This window comes from Polistes dominula, unplaced genomic scaffold (genome assembly GCF_049000335.1).
Source record: "Polistes dominula isolate Pdom_NZ unplaced genomic scaffold, Pdom_raw_medaka contig_168, whole genome shotgun sequence".
NCBI classification, from domain to species: domain Eukaryota; kingdom Metazoa; phylum Arthropoda; class Insecta; order Hymenoptera; family Vespidae; genus Polistes; species Polistes dominula.
In genome coordinates, this window is record NW_028301024.1 from 381063 (window position 1) to 402846 (window position 21784).

The window sequence follows — 21784 nt, forward strand, 5'->3', positions numbered from 1 at the left end:
AATACTATTATATTTTCCTGGAATATGAGTCGAGAATTCCAACTTTTGATTTTTTTTGAATACCATTAGGGATGATGAAAGAAAAACAAAAGGAAATTTTTCGAACAAGTAAAATTGACTAATTTAAGTTTAGAGTCATTCGTTAATTTATATATTTACAGAAAAATTATATTTAATCTATCTGAATAGTTTTTATTAAAGTATAAAATTAAAAACAAAATTTAGTAATATAATTAAGTATCATAAAAAATTGTTAGATTTTGTTTTCAAAAAGTCTTGATCATCTTTGTACTATGCGAAGTTAAATAATTTCTATTTTTTTATTAAATACTGAACGATTTATTAGCTCTGTTCTATTATAAAAAATGACAGAACGACTTTATTATATATTCTTCTTTTTTCTAAAAATCAAGTAAATCAAAATAGATCAGACAAAGCTTTTATATAATATATTAATACTCTCAGAAAATTAATGTCCTAAATTAAAATTTTCCAAAAGTATGATAATTAAAGTTAACGAATAAGAAAATACAATGTATGTATATACTTTTTACGCTATTATGTTTATTCATTTTCAGTAACATTAATTCGTTATATTTTTTCTGGAAGAATCCGATTGAAATTAAAATCCTATCCCTCTTTATCTCTTTCTCTTTTTCTCTCTCTATCTCTTCGATAGCTCATTCCTTTTACTTTTCTTTCCTACTCTTTTCTCTACATTATTCAAGTTGCCATTATGGTAGAGCCCTTGGTCCAGCTAGGAGTCCGCGGTTGTGCTCTCCTCAGTTCTGCTCCCCATGGGACAACGCAATTGCATCTGGCTTCGACAAAACATATATATACATAGCTAGACACAGATACATGCACACACACTCACACACAGATCGAAAAGAAATGGGGAGAGAAGGGTGGTGGTTGTAGATAAAAAGGGTGGCTTTTCGGAGGGCTGGTCAGTCTTGCGTATCGCAATCGACGAGGAGGAAGGAACGTTTAACCCCCTTGTGTGGAGGAGTCAGGACCTCCAGATCTAGTTACTTAAGTTTGGTGGCTTTGTGCAAATAAAAGGACCATCGTAATTTATGGTAACCGAGATACCACACGGGTAACACCGCCTGTCCAGCCAATGCGAAGGAGTAGACGAGGGAGAAATAAAACTGACATAAGGCTAAGCTCTTTTAGAAAGAGAGAGAGACATGTTCCGAGTTCTTCGGAATGAAGAAGGAAAACGTTAAAAGGACGAAGACGCCAAAAGGAGAAAGAGAAAAAGGGAGAGATGGTGAGACGCGAAGCTAGCAGAAAAAGTGGAAAGACTGGAAAGAAGCTTAGCTGCTGGCTGTTAGGGAAGGAAGAGGGTGATAGGGAAGAGGAAGAGAGAGAGAGAGAGAGAGAGAGAGAGAAAGAGAGATCGAGGGTGGAAATGAGAGAAAGAGAAGCAGATGGAAAAAAACAGGGAGACATTGCGTTTATTATGTCTTGGTGCCGAGTACGTTCCTCCGAGGTCGAATAAACGAAACATGAAATATGAAGAACGAGAGGCATCGCTTTATTTGAAATATACAAGCCGTCTCACGGTTTTTCCGCGATATCAAGGGTCTCAGCTGGTATTATTTGCGTTGTAACTGCGTTTGCTCCAAATCGAAAGCTTTTACATCAAGTATTTACTAGCGGAAAAATCTACGTATATTGGTACGTCTATTTATAAATGAGTGTATGCATATATTTATGTAAAAAAATTTTGACAAAAACTTAATTATTAATTTACAATAATATTAACAATACGATAATGATACATATTATATTTTAGATAATTATATAATATGCTATTTTAAATAAGAATAACATTTGAAATAAAAATAAAGTTAGGTTTATTATATCGATGAAAAAGAAAAAAAGCAATATTTACAAAAAAAAAAAAAATATGTAAATGTGTTTTACAAGAATTTTTTTTTTACGAATCTATCAAATAGTGGAATAGTTATTTTCTCCTTCCGAAAGGAATCTGAAGACTCGAGTGTCATATAATGAACTGCGAGATCGTGGAAGTCGTCAAGAGAGAAGGAGTAAAGTCAAGAAAAAAAAGAGAAAGAGAAAGAGAAGTAGCCTGAGTTGAAAAGAAGGGTGAAAAAGAGAAACGTAGTAGTGATAGTTGTATAGTAGTCATAGTAGTAGTAGTAGTAGCAAAAGACGTGCGGTGCCCTGTGTGATCTATGGCCGAAGATAAACCACGCGTTCAACAAGTGTGCGTCGCCAACAGTTCTCCATGGTCTGACATGGCACGAAAGACACCTTTAACGAACTATATTAGTGATCAATCTTAACATTGATTTAACTTCTGCATTCAGAACATAGTCCCAGTCATAGAAAAAGTGTAATTAATTTTAAAATTAAACGACCGATTTTTATTCGAGAAGAACTTTCTCTATCTTTTTCTCATTCCTCTTAAAGTTTGTATTTTTTTTCTTTTATTATATTTATTCACCAAGTATGACGCAAGTAGGTTCATCATCATCATCATCAATCAGCTATACTCGTCCACTGCTGGACGTAAGCCTCCCGTAATAGTTTCCATCTTTCATCCATCCAGTTGGAATGGATACATTTTATATCGTCCGACCATCAGGTGGGTGGCCTTCTCCACTCTGTCACTTTTCTCGTCTACCTATCATCACTGACCCTGGCCAGGTGTCCGGCCCAGTTCCATTTAAGGTTAGCAATCCTCTCTATGGCGTCGATTACTCCACTTCTTCTCCCTTATAGTTGTGTTGGGAACCTTATCTCTCAGAGACAGGCCCAGCATTGCTCTCTCAATAGGTCTCTGGTCAACTCTAATTTTGTTTGCTGTGCGCTTTGTTAAGGTTAGTGTCTCAGCGCCATATGTAAGCACAGGTAAGACACACCGGTTAAAGACTTTAAGCAGTTTAAATCATATATAATTTGTTACATTTCGTTTTAAATGAAAGATTGATAAGAACAATTATCGTAGAATTTAAAGAAGGTAGAACTTGTTAAAACTTGTTTGGATACTCTTCTTAAATCATACTCTTATATCTGAAAGTTTCTTTTTATATCTTTGTGATTATCAAAATATTGAATCATAAGTTAACTTTATTTATTTTGTATAAAAGATATTTTTGTTATAAGTAATATCGATAACAGTTGAATTATACCATCAAAAGTGGCGTAACTTCAAGGATAAAGTTTCGATGATTTAGCAAGAGAAATCATGGTTTTGATTGAGCAAAAAAAGAAGAGAAGAGAAGAGAACAATGCAACGGTACGGTCAACGTCACCTACGGGACCAAGTCATATGATCGATGCGATTCTGTGGTTATGCATCTGCTGTTCCTTGCGTTACATTCCACCGTGCTCCACATACGCCATTACATCGAAAGCTATCGAAGTGTGCTAATAATCGAACGAACGTATGTATATATAAAGTATGCATGTACGTATAGAACGAGATATAATATCCCGTCGTTGGTGATATATTGCCAACGGTCATCAATGATTCCATCGTTTGCTAGCTACCACTAAATTACCGGGGAAACGTTTGAAAATAATTCATCGTTGAAGGAGAACAGAAAATGAACGAAAATGAGAAGGAAAATTGGTTTCCCAAAATGAGAAAGAGAATGTGTGTGGTAGAGAGGTAACGATGTTTAATTTAAATCTCCCGCTTTTTGAAACTCAAATAATTGCTAAGCAACCATAATAATAATAAAGAAAACTTTTCATTATGATATGGGTAATGTAGTATATTGAATGCGACCAATAAGGAACGTTTTATCGTTCGCACATGATTGGTTCGTTCGTAAAAATCAAAGTTGCATTATCGAATCAGGACGATCGGTAGGTCGACGATCGTTAAACGCTCGAGGCGTAGGCAGCTGGAATAGTATGTACGTATATCGTATGTATATAAACATACAGGCACAATGTAGTTGATTTAAAAGCGCGAGTTCGCGGTTCGTGTAAAGGCTAGCAAACGGAAGCGAAGGCGAGTAAACGTTGAGTTAGGGCATTCATTTAGTCCAATGGAACACAATAGGGAATGCAAGCTGAGGTTGGAGAACACTGGACTTCCACGATCATTCGATTTGCACAACCCTTTTCAAATAAGCCGGAAATTTTTGTTGGGCGAGAAAAAAGAGGAAAAAAATGAGGAGTGGACGAGTTGATTGAAAAATCATCGCTTCGTTTACATAATTTCCATTGATTTCAATCTAATCAAGTCTCACATAATATAATATAATCAAATAAAAAAAAAAGCAAGATGATTGTTCATTTTTGGATCCGAAATTGACGTTAACAGTTTTTTTCGTATAACTTGCATTTAATTAATAAAGAATAAAAAATCTATTTAATAAAGAAATAGAGTCTCATGAAAATGAGAAGTACTAGAAGGGAAAAAAGTAAAAAAAGAAAGACTACCATGATATCTTCGTGATAAGGATAGAAGCTTGGATTAGCGCGAGCAGCGAACTTCGGAGTGGAAAGAAGAAAAAGTAAGAGAAGAAGAGAGGGGGTTCAAAGAGAAAAAGAGAGAATGTGAGAGAGAGCGAGAGGATAAGGACGAAGCAAGGGAAAGGAAATGGCGAGCCCTGGATAGAGGAAGAAGAAGGGGAGGGAGAAAGGAATCTCGTATCTGTCTGGCAGTCTCTTCGTTATGCTTATGACAATATACGTAAGATATCTTGGGACGAAAGAAAACATTGTCCGAAGAGTTCCTAAAGGCAGACTCTCTCTCTCAAAGTAGCTCCCTTTGTCGGAAATTTTTGAGGCAAAATGAAACAACTGGGCTGAGGTAGAAGTGGAGCGGAGAGGCAAAAGGAACGTTTTGACGTCGAATGAGAAATATTGAATGAGGTAGGGGTATTATCCGAATATCGGACTGTCGACATCACCTCCCTCTTTTTCTCTCTCTCTCTCACTCTCTCTCTCTTTGCAACATGGCATCTTTCGTGTACATATATATATATATATATATATAAGATAAATATATATATATATATATTTATCTCCGTAGAAAGAATAGATATCAGAGAGGTTTTTTATTTTGCTAAGGAATATTATCCCAAGCTGGTTGGAAGGTTCTTTGAAAGGACGATCTTAACTTTCGTAGCAATTACATAGTATGTGGTGTCGTTTAATTTTCCTAGGAATACTGTTATCCTTCATAGATATATCCTTAATTACTTTTGTTTATAATTCCCAATAGTAATGAATATTGAAGTACAAAAGAAAAAGGAAAAAGACAGAAAGAAAGATATCTCCATAAAATGAGAGAAGTAGAGGGTATTAAGCTCGTAACTATAGCTGCCGATAAAGGAGTCGAAGACGAAAAGTGGGGGAAAGTTGGAGCGATGAAGTCTCGCGAGAGATGAGAGAGAAAAAGATAGAAAAGTTTATTGCGATGCTGCCGCCGCGAATCTGGCTGGTTCGCAAACGCATCGGCGTTCCTTTACGAGGGCGATTAAAAGTCGCATTAACGGGCCGACCTCAGCGCGATAACCGGCCTCTGTCTCCGCACTCCCTTCCTCATAACTTCATATCCTCTCTTTTCTTTCCCTCTCTTTCTCTTGCGTTCTCTAGAGAGTATGCTCTATCTCTTTCTCTCTTACTGGCTACATCATGCCAGCCGTAACTACTAGTCGAGTCTGACTATGAGCGGTATAATGCTCATATATATGTATATACTGGAAATACGTATGTGTGTTCACGTAGAAACGAACATATCCTCCTATTGCGAGGTATTTGCGGGCGAATCGCCGACTGGTGGAAAGGCCCTTCCGTTGTTAACGTGCGATCGTAACCCGCGGGAAATGAGCTAAAGGTATGCTTCGTCGTTATTATTGTTCCTGTTGTCATTGTTATAGTCCAGTGCTTTCGATCGATTCTTTACGAAAAACGAAGCCTTCGCCATTCGTTCACCCTTCGAGAGAAAAAAAATGGGGGAAGATGGTTTATGCGTATTGCCTAATGTAAGATGTCCTTCTCGAATTGTAATACAACGAAAAACCTGCGTTTCTCATAAATAACAGAAAAGAGGAAGGGAAAGAGAGAGAAAGAGAGAGAGAGAGAGAGAGAGAGAAAGAGAGAGTGACGAATTTAACAAAGATGAACAAAGAATAAAAACATGCGTACAGTTATGTGTGAGAGTTAGTACGAAAAGAGAGTCGTAGGACGTAGGCTTGTTTTATGGTGCCATTTTCATATACAATATAGGACACAAGTGTGGAACTATAAACGATTTCCCATATCCCTCCCTCTCGTGTTCTCGCTCGTATCTTTCGTATAACAGGAATAAAGAGATCCGTAATACGATATCGTTATATCATAAAAGTAACGAATATAGTAGGTACTGTAACGACGTTCTTCGTAAATTCTTCCCGATTGGTCGAAAAAATAGTCAAAGTTACGTTCGAGGATTTGACTTTCCTCGTTGAACATTGATGAAGTATTCTGATGTTGAAAAATAAAAAAAGAGTCGTAGTTTCGTAAATAGACCTGAAAAAATGTCCATAATATTTTATTTTTTTAAAGAAAGATAAAAAAGACGATGAAATAAATCGATGTATAAATTAATTACGATATTTATAATAAGTATAATATTATTAATTATATAATTATATAGAAGTATAATATTTAAAATTTGCATTAATATTTAGATGCCATGGTTTTTTAAATATAATTGTTTTGTACACATAATTAGAGTTGAGTTAAGAAATTATTGTTTTTTTTTTACTAATATAAGGAGTACACTTTTTCTATTTGCTAGTAACATAGATTTTAATTATTTAATTTGCATAATCATCCATATAGCATGACGAAAACGAAATAACGCTTACTTATATTCTTGCAAAAATATACGGATACATATTATCTTTTGTAGCTTGTTCGTTTTAAAAAGTTAGTTGAATCATTCAGAAATCTTATTTGTAAATATAGCGGTGTCAAGGAACTCAATCAAGGATCAAAAATCAATTTAGATCATTTAGATGTACGCCAACTTGTCCTTCTTCATAAACAAACTGAAAGATCATATCGAAAAATTGGTAATTTCCAATATGATCCAATATGGTAATGATATTTCCAATAATTTTTACATCATTAAAAGATATACCAGAGAAGATAGAATGGAAAGAATTTCTAAGGAAAGACGTCAAAAATTTCTTATTATCCGCCATAAATGTAAGACTATTAAGAAAATAAAACAAGATTTGATTAGATTGAGTGTTCTGAAGTTGACCTTAGTTATTTGAAGAAACTAGAAAGAAAGTGCATTTTAATATAGTTCGCAGTGTATTAAAAAAAGATATTATACAAAAAGATTTATACAAGGTTGAGAGTTATTAAAAAAAGAGTTATACAATGTAAAAAGACTTGTATATACATATATACAAAGTAATAATATAAAATAAATGAAGTATATATGTAAGCGAAAAGAATCAAAAGAAAATAATTATGTTCACTAAAAAGTATATTTTCAAAGAAAAGATACGATGAAACGGCGTAATATTTGCCAATGAAAGCAAATTAAATATTTTTAGAAACGATGAAAATGATGTCGCGTAGAAATCAATGAAGAATTAGATTTTAGAAATCTATAACCAACTATGAAACACGGTGGCAAATATCCGATAATTTGAATTTTATGTCAACTACAAAAATGGGTTAATTAGTTTTCATCAAAGTCATTGTAGACAAGAAACAGTATTTATATATTTTTAAAAACATTTAATAAAAAGCCTTGAATCTTCCATTACAGTCACCAAACTTGAACGTTATTGATAATCTATTGAATGGGTTAGATCGCAACATAGGAAAAACACTAACCTTTTCTAAACTTCCTTTCAACAGTTACGACTTGGTAAATTTCAAAGAGTAAACGTTGTAGGCACATGCCACTCAATGACTTGCATCATACTCGATGTTTCAAGGGGGGAAAGATAAAATAAAAGTGATTACTAAAAACAAAATTATGGGTTGGTGTACGATTAATCAAGAATTTTATTTGGGGGTGGTTAGCAGCTGGTAGGAAAAATATATTCCTCGTGATCGGAACCGTGTTCTATCTCTATCTCTATCTCTCCTTCAATGAACGCGATGGTGGCCCATCGAGGGAGTCCTAGGGTTTGAAAAGGCATGCCTAGCAGGGGGTGCGCATCACATCGCCGTACCCGTTACGGGTAATATAGTTGTGTAAACACGAGTGTGTAGTATTAGCACTGTCAGCGGGGCTTCAGCGTTCGAACGCAAGCGAATAAGCGAACGAGCCCTCTTCTGACTTAACAGAGAAATGCCTTCTTTCCCTTTCTCTTTCTCTCTTTTTCTTTCTTCTACATCGAATACGTTTTTCTAATCCTTTTATTTATGAACAAGAAAAAACACGTATTCCACTTATTCCACTGTCTATTTTATTCATTTTTCATATTTGTCAGAATTTCTAGAACTTGTCATAGTATTTTAGTCCATGTTTATTCTTTTAAAAATAATATTTATATCTAAACGATATTGAAAAAATGATTAGTAAAAAATAAATATTATGTATTATTAAAAATGAATATCATGGCATAAACATTTTAGTTTTTATAGATACAGCTTATCAGAAAATGAAATTATTTCAAATTTTATTTAATTAGATATAAACTCGAGTCAATTTTTATTATTAGTGATTATCTTTTGTAAGATTTCAATAAAAATAATAACCACTTAATAACATTATAAATGGTAGATTGTTATTATTCTTGGCGTTAATACTTGCAACATTGATAAACGAACGTATTTAACTAAAAATATAAACAGAATGAATATCCAGATAGTTTATTTAAAATTATCCAAAAGAACAGAGAAGAGAACAGAAAAGAATAGAGGTATACACAAAATTTGTGTATGTGTTTTTTTTTTAATTAAAATTACTTAAATTACGAGCGATTAATGGACACAAACTTTATGTTTCTATCGCTGGTAGGTATATACATAAGCAATTTAATACTAATTCTAGGACTTGTTCGACAACCAACGTAATAATAATACAAATGCAGGAAATACGAACGAGGATACGGCATACACTCTTTCTCACTCACATGCTTACACATACAAACATACATACAGAAAGAAATTCTTCCTCGAGGTATTTCTCGAGCGCCTGGAGAACTCGTCCAACCGTGTTTTATTGCGTTCTGTCGTCGAACTCGGGAATAGGTCATTGTCCACGTTTCTTACTCGTTACCCGAGCTCTTTGCATTATGGTTCGGCCGCGAAATAAGAGAATATTAATCTTGATCACGCTCTCCGAACAATTTCGTATATCATCCTACAGAATCATGATTTTATCCCTTACTAGCGACTGGTGGTTATCGATGAATTTACATTATGACATTTTGGCGTTGAACCTTGCATATGAAATGCAAAGGGAACTTGACGAAGGGATTGTATTACCGGTAAAAAGAATGAAACATTGATAATATTGAAGGAAAAGGATCGACCTAGGAAATTCGCTCCGTATCGAGTGAGTAACTAGAAGGGAAATGGCAATAGAAATTGATATATTCATTGTATCGATTATGTTCTCTTTCTTATCGAAGAAAAAAAGAAATATATATATATATTGTATGTGAATAGTATTCTATAGTTACAAGTAAAAATATTAATAAGTACGAAAGTATATTGTAAAGTACATATATTTAAAAAGTGAAAAATTAAACGTAACTATTTATTTACGAAGTATTTAATAAAAAGTGAAGGAAAAAGTATCGAAAGATTGTAAACAAGAGCAAAATGTATCGCGTGTATTTTGATGTCAATATAAAATATTTTTTCGTTTCCATAGAAAATACATTGATGAAATCCATTTTGTATTAGCTTCTATGTAATCATATCGATCTCATCAATCATATTTTCGTGATAAAAGCAATTGTTGATTTTATTTAAACTTGAATATTATATAATGAATTTTTGTTATTGGAGGATGAGACGAGAAACGTTTGAAAATCTAATGAAACGTTATTCTCTGTTTATCTCAGTGATAAGAAATTTTTAATTATTATGTTTTATTTTTTATTTAATTTTTACATATTCATAAGCGAAGATATGCCTGCAAAAAGTAAAACAATAAAACGAAAAGTATAATAAATATTTCTTATTCTAGGAAAAATCGTTTCGATTAAATATATCATATTTCCAACATTTTTTATACGAAATCTTATATATGAAATGTTTTTATTATTTTTATTATTTAATATCTCAGCTTATAATTACAATATATTTATAAAATACCATTAACCGTTACATAATTATAAATATACACGGTATATTGGATTTACAAATTGATTCGCATAAGCACTGAAATTATCGATGCCAATAAAATAAACTTATAAGTAAATATAACGTATCTTATTCGATCTTTAGTTTAAATAAATTATTGTTATTTCGAATCTCTTTTGTGTATGAATTTTATTTCTGTCTGAAAATTCCATAACATTCATATAACTGAGTGAGTAAAGCAGGTAATATATATATATATATAAAAGTAAGAAAACCATATGATATTTGAAGTTGTCCGATATTGTAGGTAGGATTAAAAGCGATTAGTAAGACTCACCACCAATTAGCCTGCGCTCCGTTTTGCCATACGAAAAGCAGAACAAGTAGGCTGAATACGCTGCTTGGCACAAGGCCTCTCATCTTCGTAGATGAAGAAAAACGATTCCAATAATGAAGACGATAAAGTTGATCGTGCTCTCTTCTGCAGAGAAAACAAATTCCCAACACAGAAACTTCTGACACCGAAGAAAAATCTGTGAGGGATTCCGGAAGAAAAATGATTAAGTGAAGTAACTGTTTTCCTCAAACTTCTGGCATTATCTTTTTTTCTTTCTCTATTAATCTTTCTATTTCTATCTTTTCTTATTTATATTGTTCTTTCTCTTCTTCTTTCCGTTTTCGTATCTATCTCTTCGGTTTTGTGCCTATCCACAAAGCTGACTACTATTTGTCGAGTGTGATGCGTCTGTCAGTTAAGGGAACGCGTATGAGCTTTTCCGCTCTTACTTTCCGGTCTTTTTCGATAACGTACCCCTTTTCCCTGTTCTTCTTACATTTTTCTTCACGCCCCCGGCATCGCCGGACACGTAGTGCACTCACTATCTCTCACCCACGGGCTTCCTCCTACCCTGTTATTTGAAGGAGGAAAAATAAAAAATGCTACTATTTACGGGAGAAATGTAAAGGTTTTAAAAGGGTTGAAAAGAGGATTTATAGGTAAAGAAAGAAAAGGAAAGGGTATCGAGAAGGAGGAGAAAAATGCAAGATAGTAAGCAGGAAGAAACAAAACAATAAGATTTGATGATCGAAGAAGGGGTCTTGCTTGGAGTTTGCTGAACGAGAAGAAGCGCGTGTCGTCGACGACGACAACGAGCAAAAGAGGAGGAACACGAAACCTTCGTTCGAAAATGAGAACGCGAGACGGCACTCGGCGAACGTTCGCCCACGAACTGTGGCCGGTTAGTCACGAGGAAAAGGGCAACAGCTTGGAGCGGTGCTTGGCGAGTCTGCTTGGGGAGATGGCAGTAGTGGTGGTATCGGGGCGGGCCGGGGGAGGGCGGCCGCTGAGGCGGAGGGCTGGCGACCACGCGTGACTGGGCGTGTCTTATCAACTGCCCACGACTCACCGATTGGCTTTCCCAACGACAGTGGGGGAATCATCGAATTTCCGTTAATTAGACATTTCGGCGGTGCATCCGCGACCTTTTTCTGCGGTGCTTCGGTCTTATCTTAATGATTTTTACAAACAAATGATCTCTATGTCTTCTCAAATGAACGGGCTAAATATAATTCCAATTTTTTTTTTATTTGTTCCTATCAAATTTCAGCGCTTACTTCATCTTGCTTATTTGTTTTTTTACATTTCATTAGAAAAGATTATCGGCGTATAATTATATTGACAAGAATTGCTATGTTTAACTCATTTAGACACACATGATTTTTTAGAAATTAATATTTTTCAATTTTCAAATGTTTGTATGTCATGTAACAAACTTTGATTTAGAATTGTGTTTTTAGAAACAGAAAACAATATTTATATAATATTGTTTATTGAAACGAAAATTTTTCTTATAAAAATTGTTAATAATTAAATTACAATCATCTTTTTTTAACTCAATGAGCAAACATGAAGTTTTAATAATTAAATATCATAATTTATATTTCTTCAATATTAGTTTTTTACCATTTTATTCTGATTAATCATATAAAAGAATATATTTACAGTTCCCTTTTATCTATCATATTTGTTACATTTGTATTATAGAAACGATTTGCGCTGTTAAAATCACCATTGGTGGTATAGAGTGATTTAATCACAATTTGTTAATACAATTTCCACCGAATGTTTATATAAATGATTATATTCTTTTTCGTACCTTTTTGTTAATTTCTATTTTATAATTTAAGTAGTTCTGTATATGTACATAGCAAAATAGTCTAACAAAGTTGAGATGAGTTCGTGCAATGAAACAACAAAAAAAAGACGTTTATTATAGGTTATTAGATAAATAAATTATATACATTATATTGTGAAAAACTGACGATGTACTAAGGTGAAAATAGCAAATAATTAAGAGAATCTATTATTATTGTTGAAATAAAAAAGTTTTTTTTTTCAAAACAACACAGATATAGAAATTTTATTACTATAGTTTCAAGTTTTATTTCATTTATTTACGATTGGTTTATAACGAAAAAAGACGAATATATGAAGAAAAAATGTAGAATTATTATTAATATTTTTGTAAAAGAAACTACAAAGATATTTATTCAAATTACATTAACAATGATTTATTATTAATAATTGCAAAGCAAAGATTAATGTGTTTGTTTTTAGTAAAAGTAGAAAATTATGTAAGAGATATATTGAAAATTTTTCAAAGCGTTGTAATTTTTAATTCCTACGTAATACAATTTATGAACATTTTTTGCTACTTTAATAAGTTTTTAAGATAACTATTTAAAAAGTAGTAGTAGTAGTAGAGAGAGAGAGAGAAACAACTGACATCTTGTAATAAGTTATAAAACTATTTTTATTTCGCTTACGTAGAGTACTATTTAATATAGACATTCGAAAACATTTAGATCAGTTTGTTTGTTCCTTATTTTCAGTTGATAATATAAAGTATAAAGTTAACTCAAAGGATACAAAGATTCGATCGGTAACATTGGGATCTATTTTTTGTACAGCCAATCCCCTATTACTGTCGCATGTTTTTCTAGCGTCGATAATATAGTATTCTCCTACTAAGTGAGATCCAAGTGCAGACATCAATATTTTTTAAATTTTACCAAAAAAATAAAGAAGTATATATAATAGAAGCTTACAAGTCCACTTTTTTCCTATCTAGATTAATTTCAGTTAATACAGTGATCACCAATGATCGATGGTAATATATAGTAATAGTAGTATTCTTTAATAGTATTGTACTGCCATAGCGTTAGGTGGTATAAATACTCACTAATACCTCTAGATTAAAGATATACAAAGTGATTAACGTGTATAGAAAACTTTATTGATAAATCTGTATTTAATATGTATAACAAGTAGTTAAATTTAGTCTTAAAAACACGTGGTGAGTACAAAGCGTTGTGTGTTGTATAGTGTGTTTGTCTGTTTTATCATTTGAAGTATAGTCGTATAAGCGGCCTGCAGAGGTGTGACTGTAGATACGTGTCCGCCACAGTTATGTCGTATCACTGCCAGCGATCCCATTCGTACGATAATTATCGTACGCGTACGATAATTTGAGGTCCTGTACGATCCAAAAATCGTTGCGTACATATGATTAACGAATACAGAAAACTTTATTAATAAAACTGTATCTAATAAGTATAACAAGTAGTTGAAATAAGTCTTTGGAACACATGGTGAGTACAATGCGTTGTGTGTCGTGTAGTGTGTATAATGCCATTAACTATTGTTCTTATTGTTTTATGTGTTGTTGGTCTGTTTTATCATTTGAGGTATAGTTGTATAAGCGGTCTGCAGAGGCGTGACTGTAGATACGCGTCCGCTACAGTTAAGTAAGTACCTACTAGACGTAGGTCGACCTAAAAGACGTCTTTTTATGAATTTTTTATAGAAACAGTTTTTATTAACAATTACAAGTGATGATAATTCAAATAGAGCCTACTTTTCAGAATACAATAGCGCGTCGATCATGTAAAAATATTGATGTGCATTGCTCTTGTAGATGATCTCCCGAACGACCTCCAAAAAAAGGCGCTTGACGGTGATCTCCATTTTGGCGGTCTGGATTATCTGAAATCAAAAAGTGTGGTGGATTCTTTTAAAGGATAGATTAATGCAGGTATTGAACGGAAGAAATAATAAAAATTTTTGACAAAATGGCGTCTATTTGAAAAAATTTTTTCGTTTTTGACTGAAATTTTCGCTCCAAATTGTTAAAAAAAATAGTAATAATTTTTTTAAATGTTATTCCTTCCATCAATATCTGAGGAATATATCTAAGAAGATTGTGTAAAAATTTAAGACCGATCGGTTAAGCCATTTCTGAGAAATCGAGATCACCGACTTTGAAAATACCGTTTTGAGAAAAACGCGTTTAAAGTTTCAGAAGTAGTTTACACATAGTTAAAATTTTTTTTCTTCAACTTACATGGTATCATCTATTCCAGGGCCATAAGAGATACCTTCTGCAGTATCGGTAGCTTCTAATAAGTCCAGCTGGTGTTGTCGTCGAGCCATTCTTCCTTCTCGCGTGCTCCTATGCGCTCTCGCGTCGGAGATCATCACACGCTCTGCGTCCTCTTTGTCGACATAAGCATGAGCTGCGATGCCTAATGAAAGTCCTAATGTACTCATATAGTACAATAATGATTTTATACCTTCATTAAACATTCCAGCTGCAATGTAAGCCGTTATTTCAACAACTTTAGAGCTACATGGAACAATTTTTGGAGTTATTTTCCATATTAACTGATTATAACTCTCATTATTGTTTTGTGTAAATCCACCAACACACCTTTCCAATAATTTTACGTTGCTAAGGTTTTCATAAATTGGACATATAGCTTTAGCAACATCAGCTGGTAAAGTTGGATAATCATGGGTGTAAGAAGATAATGTGTCTGTTGCTAGCGCTTGCTGCCAACTACACCATGAACCTTCTCCACCAGGGTACATTTCGTGTTCTTTCGCCTTCTCATCAGTCGAAAAATAGTGATAATATGTTCCCCAAATTGCATTATACATATTATCCACAGAATCACAATTTCTGTTTATTGCTAAACCATAGTAGCTTATCTATTAGCTTAGCCGTGAGTTTACCTTTTCCTGAATGTGACCTTGAAGTACTTAGTGGACCTACTATACTCGCCTTCTACGATAAAACATAATAGAAAAAGGAACCTCAGGTAGCGCGTGCAGTGAGTGCAGCTGCTACTCCGGTTCTTACTCTACCTGCTTTCTAATACTCTGACGTGGCCTTACGAATTCAAGTATATCTCCGAAAATATTTATCGGATTGGCTTCAAATTTTCAGAGAATATGCTTAAATATATGTACATTCTGAAAATGTAAAAAAAATCAATTTTTTGAAAATTCTAACTACCTATAACCCCTTAACTAAAACTATCTCTTTTCATGTCGTACTTCTTAACATAATATCACATAACAATCTCCTCTCGCATACTCTAATCTCCACCGTCTTTTTCGTTACAAATATATTACGTCATCCTCCTCTATTGTCTATCGTCATTTCTTATCGATGTCCTTCTCCCTAAACTTCCTTTACTTTCTTAGGAGCCTCTATTTCGCCCCATAGTAGATAAAAATTGATCATATGATCTTTTTATTTTTTGTTATGTACGCCATAAGTATTTGCACACACACATACACACTATCTTATTAACTCATGCTCACCTATCACACACACAAAAAAAGAAACATTTCCTGTAACGTTTCTTACTAGAAAATCGTCTTTAGTTATTCTTAGAAATATCTATATACGTACTTCTAATAGTGATTGTTCTCTGTTATCTACGCCTTAAATTTCTTCTCTTATTACATTTATTATATTTCTATCACATCCGCATAAGATACAAAACACTCCTTCTTGTTCATTCTTGAATTTCTCCTATCCTCATAATAATTATATAAATTTTTAAAATACATTCTTATAAAATCTGTCTCCTATTTAACCCATAAAGGAGGAAATGTAAGGATCAATTTTAAAAACTAGTCCAAAGCAAATTGACAATAATTTGTTCAATTTTCTAAAGTTTTTTTTTCAAAATCACACCTAGTAAGGTTAGTTTAACATGTTCACGCCGGTACGTACCACCTGTGATACGCATTAGATTGTGCTATTAGACGGTTCTATTAGACGCTGAAAATTAAAGTAATGACAGTTTAACGTATATTCATTAAAAACTATGAATTAAATTATTTATTTTTTTGTTTATTTATTCTTAGCGCCGCCAGAAGAAGCGCGGCATAAATTCGAGCGCCGCCCCACAGCGAAGACAATGAAAATCGGCGCCGGCGTGAACATGTTAATCTGAATCTCAATGCCTTATATATCAGTTTATTTCAGATGGAATAATAAATTTTCTTAGAATTAAAAATTTAATTCTTGCTGTTAGGCTTAACATTTTCCAGCCCAGTTAGTGGTCTGATTAAAACTATTCAACCTATCGTCGTTTATTAGAATTAGTACTTTTTCGTTCATTCATGTATATTTTGTTTTATAATTTCTTTCTTTTTTAATAAAACTGTAAAAAGTATATTTTTCCATCTAACATGAAACGAATTGATATATGTATAAGAATTTAGGGGACACTCTTTTTTTCTTATTGGGAACGATTGAATATTGGATCTTACTGCTTGCGCAGTTTATGGACCTCTATAATCTTTGAGAATTTAAAAAAAATCGGTGTCTTGTCAACTTGGTGCCTCTCTTGTTACATTTCACGAAATGGTTTTATTTTGTTTGTTTGATCTTAATATGTTACTGCATTTCCAACGATGATTTTTTTTTCTAAACACTTCAATTTTGGCAACTGGCACTAATATTCGTAAAAAATTATGTTATTAAATGAAAATAACTATGAAATATGAACCCTATGCAAAACAGCAAGAAAAGAAGATTTTATTGAAAAAGAATTAATAATACGTTAATAAAGAATTAATGAAAACGTTATATACGTTCCTCGATCGTTATGATATTTTCCATGAATTATATAGCAATAAGCCATGTGTACAATGTGCACTAAAAACAATTAGACTCCTTTTATGATAAAAGATCTTATTATTATTCATGCTTTCATCGACGTCATCTTAGAAAATGGCACGGAATTCAAACTTTATTCACTCGTTCATTTTAAGTCGGGAATTATTCTATTTGTTCTTCTCTTCTATCTAACAGAGAACTCATATTCAACTTATAGACCGGACAACGAAAAGGAAAGGTCTCATGGAGAAAGAAGATCAGAGAGACGTCATAGAAGTGTTACATGAACAAAAGGTGAAGGTTGAAGATTAATGCTGAACGTAAAGATAATGTTTGAGTATTGTAACTCATGTATGTGTTCGTATATGCTTATAAGAAATATAAAGAAAGTTACAAAAGTCCTACGGAAGAACATAAAAGAAAGAAATAGAAAAAAAGAAGGTCATTATGGATATGTTTGATATTACTCGTTTTCAAACAGTCATATACATCTATTTCGAATCGTAGAATTAAAATTGGAAAAGTCACATGTGTGTCTTTTTTTCTTTAATTAAAATCAATATTTTTTTCTAAAGAATTTAGAAATTCCGTCGGGACTTTAATGTCCGTGACCTGGTATAAAGGGAATTAAGAAATGAAAAAGAAAAAAGTAAAGCCCTAAATAACTAGGAGAACATGAAGTTAGTATATCTTAATCTCTGCTTTCTACCATTCTGCTTAATTTGTTTTATGGTAATCTACCTTCTCGAAGGATAGGAAGGGCAGGTCTCGTCCCTCTTGCCGTGATGCTGCCTTTCGCACACACTACCCATTTCTCGGGTTCCCTAGCTTCCACAAACACCGCTAGGGAAATATAAACGGATGCGCCAAGGTTCGCGATGATATTCTAGCATGGATAAACCAACAAGGAACCTACGACTGACGGTATAAGGTAGGACGTCGGTCAATTAAAATTAACGCTGTGATTAATAATAAAATAACTGAACAGAACGCGATAACATCATCCCTTGATGGCTCGTGAATTTTCCAGGATTATGATAACTTTGACAGAAGGGGTTCGTTGTACTCAATGTATTTCAGGATACTTCTCGAGCATAAGTGAGCAATCGACAACGTTAGAAAGAAGGATATCTTTTTACGTGTGATCGGTTGTTGAAAAGAGCAAATATCGAAAGAGGATTGCTTTCGACATCAGGAAGGATTTAAAGGGTAAATCCTTCTTTATTATTCTTTATATTCTTTATATTTCTAGATTTCTTGGTAAATGATTCGAAAAATATAACCTCAGAAATGTATAACGCAATCATTTATGCGTTTCTTTCAAGTATATTTATTATTCAAGGATATAAATTATCCCAGAGTAGAAAAAATTTATATACTTTCCAATCTTATTAGTACTACATTATTTGCTGTATTAAATGTAAAACGAAAGAAAAAACAACTAATTCAGTCGCATATCTGCGAAAAAATCTTAAGAAAAAACAAATTATTTTGTTTAAAACATATTATGAAGGAAAAGAAATGTTTTTAGATCTATTTTTTCTTCCTTTTTTCTTATTATTTTTTTCTACAAATTTCTTTTTCTTCGTTTTGTATTGTAATTTATAATTTAAGTTCGACCTCCTTTTACTTAGAACGGACTTCTCTATGGAGACTTGCATCCGGCATACTGAATAGACTACAGGAATAGAGTGTGTCCGGTCAAGATTCTTAAAAATAAAATTTCACTGATTCAGTATCACGTTAAACATTTTCTTAACATAAAGAAGAAACATATTTTCTCTTAATTCATAGTGAAAAAACCGAAGTTCTTTCCGAAAGTAATACGATTGATGGATCTATCTTTTACGTAAATGTATAAAATAATGATAATGTATTCCTTGCATCGTTTTATACGATATAAAGCGTTTTGGATATATGGAAAATAAAATGATATATTTTTCGTGGAAGAATATCCGGAGATACTCGCGTCTATACAGGATTTATAAAATATAAATCAGTTAGCAGACCTCTTAACCCATTTAGAGGAGTGCCATCTATTACGGCTTTTATTTACAGCACAAATAGGTTTAAATATTTGAGAGAAATGAATAAAAATATTTGCAGATAAATTTTTGGGAATTAAATTGGGGAAGTGGAAAGATTCTTGAAATTTAAAGAGACGTGTGTTAGTATATATATATACACATGGGCTGCGGGTTTGTGAGTATATCGGATGTCTAGTGAACACACACTCTTACACAACAACCGAAGAATTAATTCTTTGGGCAAAGTAAAAACGTAACAGACGAAATGTTAGGGATTCCGCAAAGAGAAAGAGAAAGATAGAGGTAGCGATAAAGAAAGAGACATCTAGGGAGAGAGTGAATGAAAGAAACAGAAATAGGGAAGAAAGGCAATGCCACAGTTTGAATCTAGCTTTATACGGGCCTGAGTCAATAGAACGCTCCGTTGGTACTCAATGGCGGACTAGCTGGTGTATATAACTGCTCGTTGCCACTCGGTTCTTGACAACTCCATTGCGTTCAGCTACAACCACTTTTCTCATATAACCAACGCTAGCTTGCCCATAGCACGGACAATATTACTGTAAGAAAAAAGTACTACTGCTTTTCTTTCAATAGGAACCGTACCTTTTGTCTTTTGGGCGTAGATAGCTAACTAAGTAGATATGTGTGTAGGAAAATATGTGTATGTGAACTAATACGAAGAAAAATGAAGGAATAAATGCGAACAATACACAAAATATAAATTAAATTATCATAATTCGAAATGCTTCGATGATTTAACTAATGAGGAAACTTTCGTGCTGCTCTTTTGTATTATTTTCTTTTATTTCTGTTTATAATTTTTTACCTGTCATTTTGTGAAATGATTTATTTTATAGCGAATATTTTACAAATGTAGAATACAAATTTTCTACAAATGTAGAGAATGAATGAGAGTAAGAAATAAATAAATACAAACCTTCCTTAATTATGATCTAGTTTTAGGTAAAATAGATTATAGCGATATAAAAAATAAAAAATAATATGTTTTACCTTTATATGTTTTTTTTAATTATCAAAAATAATAAATTGAATAGAAAATGTTGCACACTCATGCGCAACAGATACAAATTTACAGTGATAAACGAAAGTATTTTAACACTTACCATGAAATATTATATTAATTGTAATTAAGTATATTATATTATTAAAACTGGCTGCATAAAAAATTCACAAAAAAACACTTTTTTTTTTACACTCTAAGGTGACGTGTCCCCTTAAATATGTGTCCAAAAGCATCTAAAATTTCTGAAAGTGAGAAAAAATTGATTGTCGATTGACTTAATGAAGGAAAAACATATAGTGAAATAAGTAAATTATTATAATATAACTAATTGTAAATCGACAATACATTTTATTCTTCTAAAATAAAAATTTAAAGGAATCGTAACAAACAAGTATCGTTCAGGTTGTCCAAAGAAATTAACGGAAAGAGAAGAAAGAGCTTTGAGCGAAGAAATTAAAAATATTCAATGAATTTTGCTATAAAACTTGCAAGAATAATTAATGAGAACTTGAAAAAATATGTTAAAAATTAAATAAAAAAATAACTATATAGAAGGGTGCTACGTGAAAGAATGGTCGTCATAAGGAAAAAGGATTAAAATTCGCAAAGGAATTTACTAGTAAGAATAATGCATTCTGAAATAACCCTAGTAGCACAAAATATTGAATACATGTGTATTTAATATTACAAAGAGATTTAATGTCTTTTTAATAATAAATACATATGTATTCAATATTTTTTAATATTTTGTGATATTAAGGAAAGTAATAATTCCAGATAAATAAAAATTTAACGTTTTTGGGTCGAATGGAGGTAGTTTTGTCTGAAGACAAGCAAATATTGAGATGAAAATGAAAAAATTGAGATGACATCGAGAATTTAGTCTATGGGCAATAATAGGAAAAAAATTATAAAAATTTAATATAATATCCAAGACAAGTTTAAAAGAAATAATACTTGAAGTGAGGAATTCAATATCACTGTGTGTGATATTGAAGTTACAGAAAAGTTGATAAACAGTATGCAGAATCGCTTACATCATGTTATTCGTGCCAAGAGTGGACTTACTAAATGTTAAAGGTTTAAAAGTTACTTGTTTAAATATATTTGTGGCTTCAGAATATACTTTTGTGAGTTACTCTATATAATTACTCAATTAGCATTAATCATTTGATTTCCTCCCTCTAACCATATGATATTATAAATAATACTACAAAAGAGTTTTCTTTTTTCTCTCTTGGTTGCTATGATAAGCTCGTGATTTAAATATAGATAACACCCAATTGCCATCAAAGAGATCACATTTCGTATGATTAATGACAAAATTAAAGCAAAACCGCTTTAGTTTGGATGATTGCTAATCGATGATGGACGTTCTTATATTGCAGCCATACTCAATCTGTAGCCCATAGGTCGCATGTGGCCCGACAAGCCTTCCAGAGCAACCCGGCACACCCAAGCATGAATATAGCTTTTTTGAAGGGAAA

The 21784-nt window shown here is 32.6% G+C and overlaps 2 protein-coding genes and 2 long non-coding RNA genes across 7 annotated transcripts in view; 1 reads left to right on the plus strand and 3 right to left on the minus strand.

The window, feature by feature from the left end:
* LOC107071476 (protein Wnt-4) overlaps nt 1-11520 on the minus strand; it is a 77690-nt gene extending 66170 nt beyond the window's left edge. The window contains exon 1 of the mRNA XM_015330507.2: nt 10604-11520. Coding sequence (XP_015185993.1) covers nt 10604-10686 — 83 coding nt within the window. The 5' untranslated portion in view covers nt 10687-11520. The remainder of the gene's footprint in view (nt 1-10603) is intronic.
* The window catches only part of LOC149031942 (uncharacterized), a 298098-nt gene that overhangs the window by 181081 nt on the left and 95233 nt on the right, over nt 1-21784 (minus strand). The window lies entirely within an intron of this gene.
* On the plus strand, nt 13659-20683 carry LOC149031948 (uncharacterized). 4 transcript variants are annotated; one of them, XR_016177131.1, is made up of 6 exons: nt 13659-14073; nt 17439-17537; nt 17819-17923; nt 17995-18174; nt 18274-18452; nt 18878-20683. It is a non-coding gene; the product is annotated as an uncharacterized LOC149031948 (long non-coding RNA). The 4 variants fall into 4 exon arrangements; XR_016177130.1 differs by having other exon boundaries at nt 17439-17923; XR_016177133.1 differs by lacking the exon at nt 17819-17923.
* Nucleotides 14109-17445, minus strand: LOC149031949 (uncharacterized). The gene has a single exon (XM_089174212.1). The coding sequence runs from the start codon at nt 15263-15265 to the stop codon at nt 14666-14668; it is 600 nt and encodes a 199-aa protein (XP_089030338.1). The 5' UTR covers nt 15266-17445; the 3' UTR covers nt 14109-14665.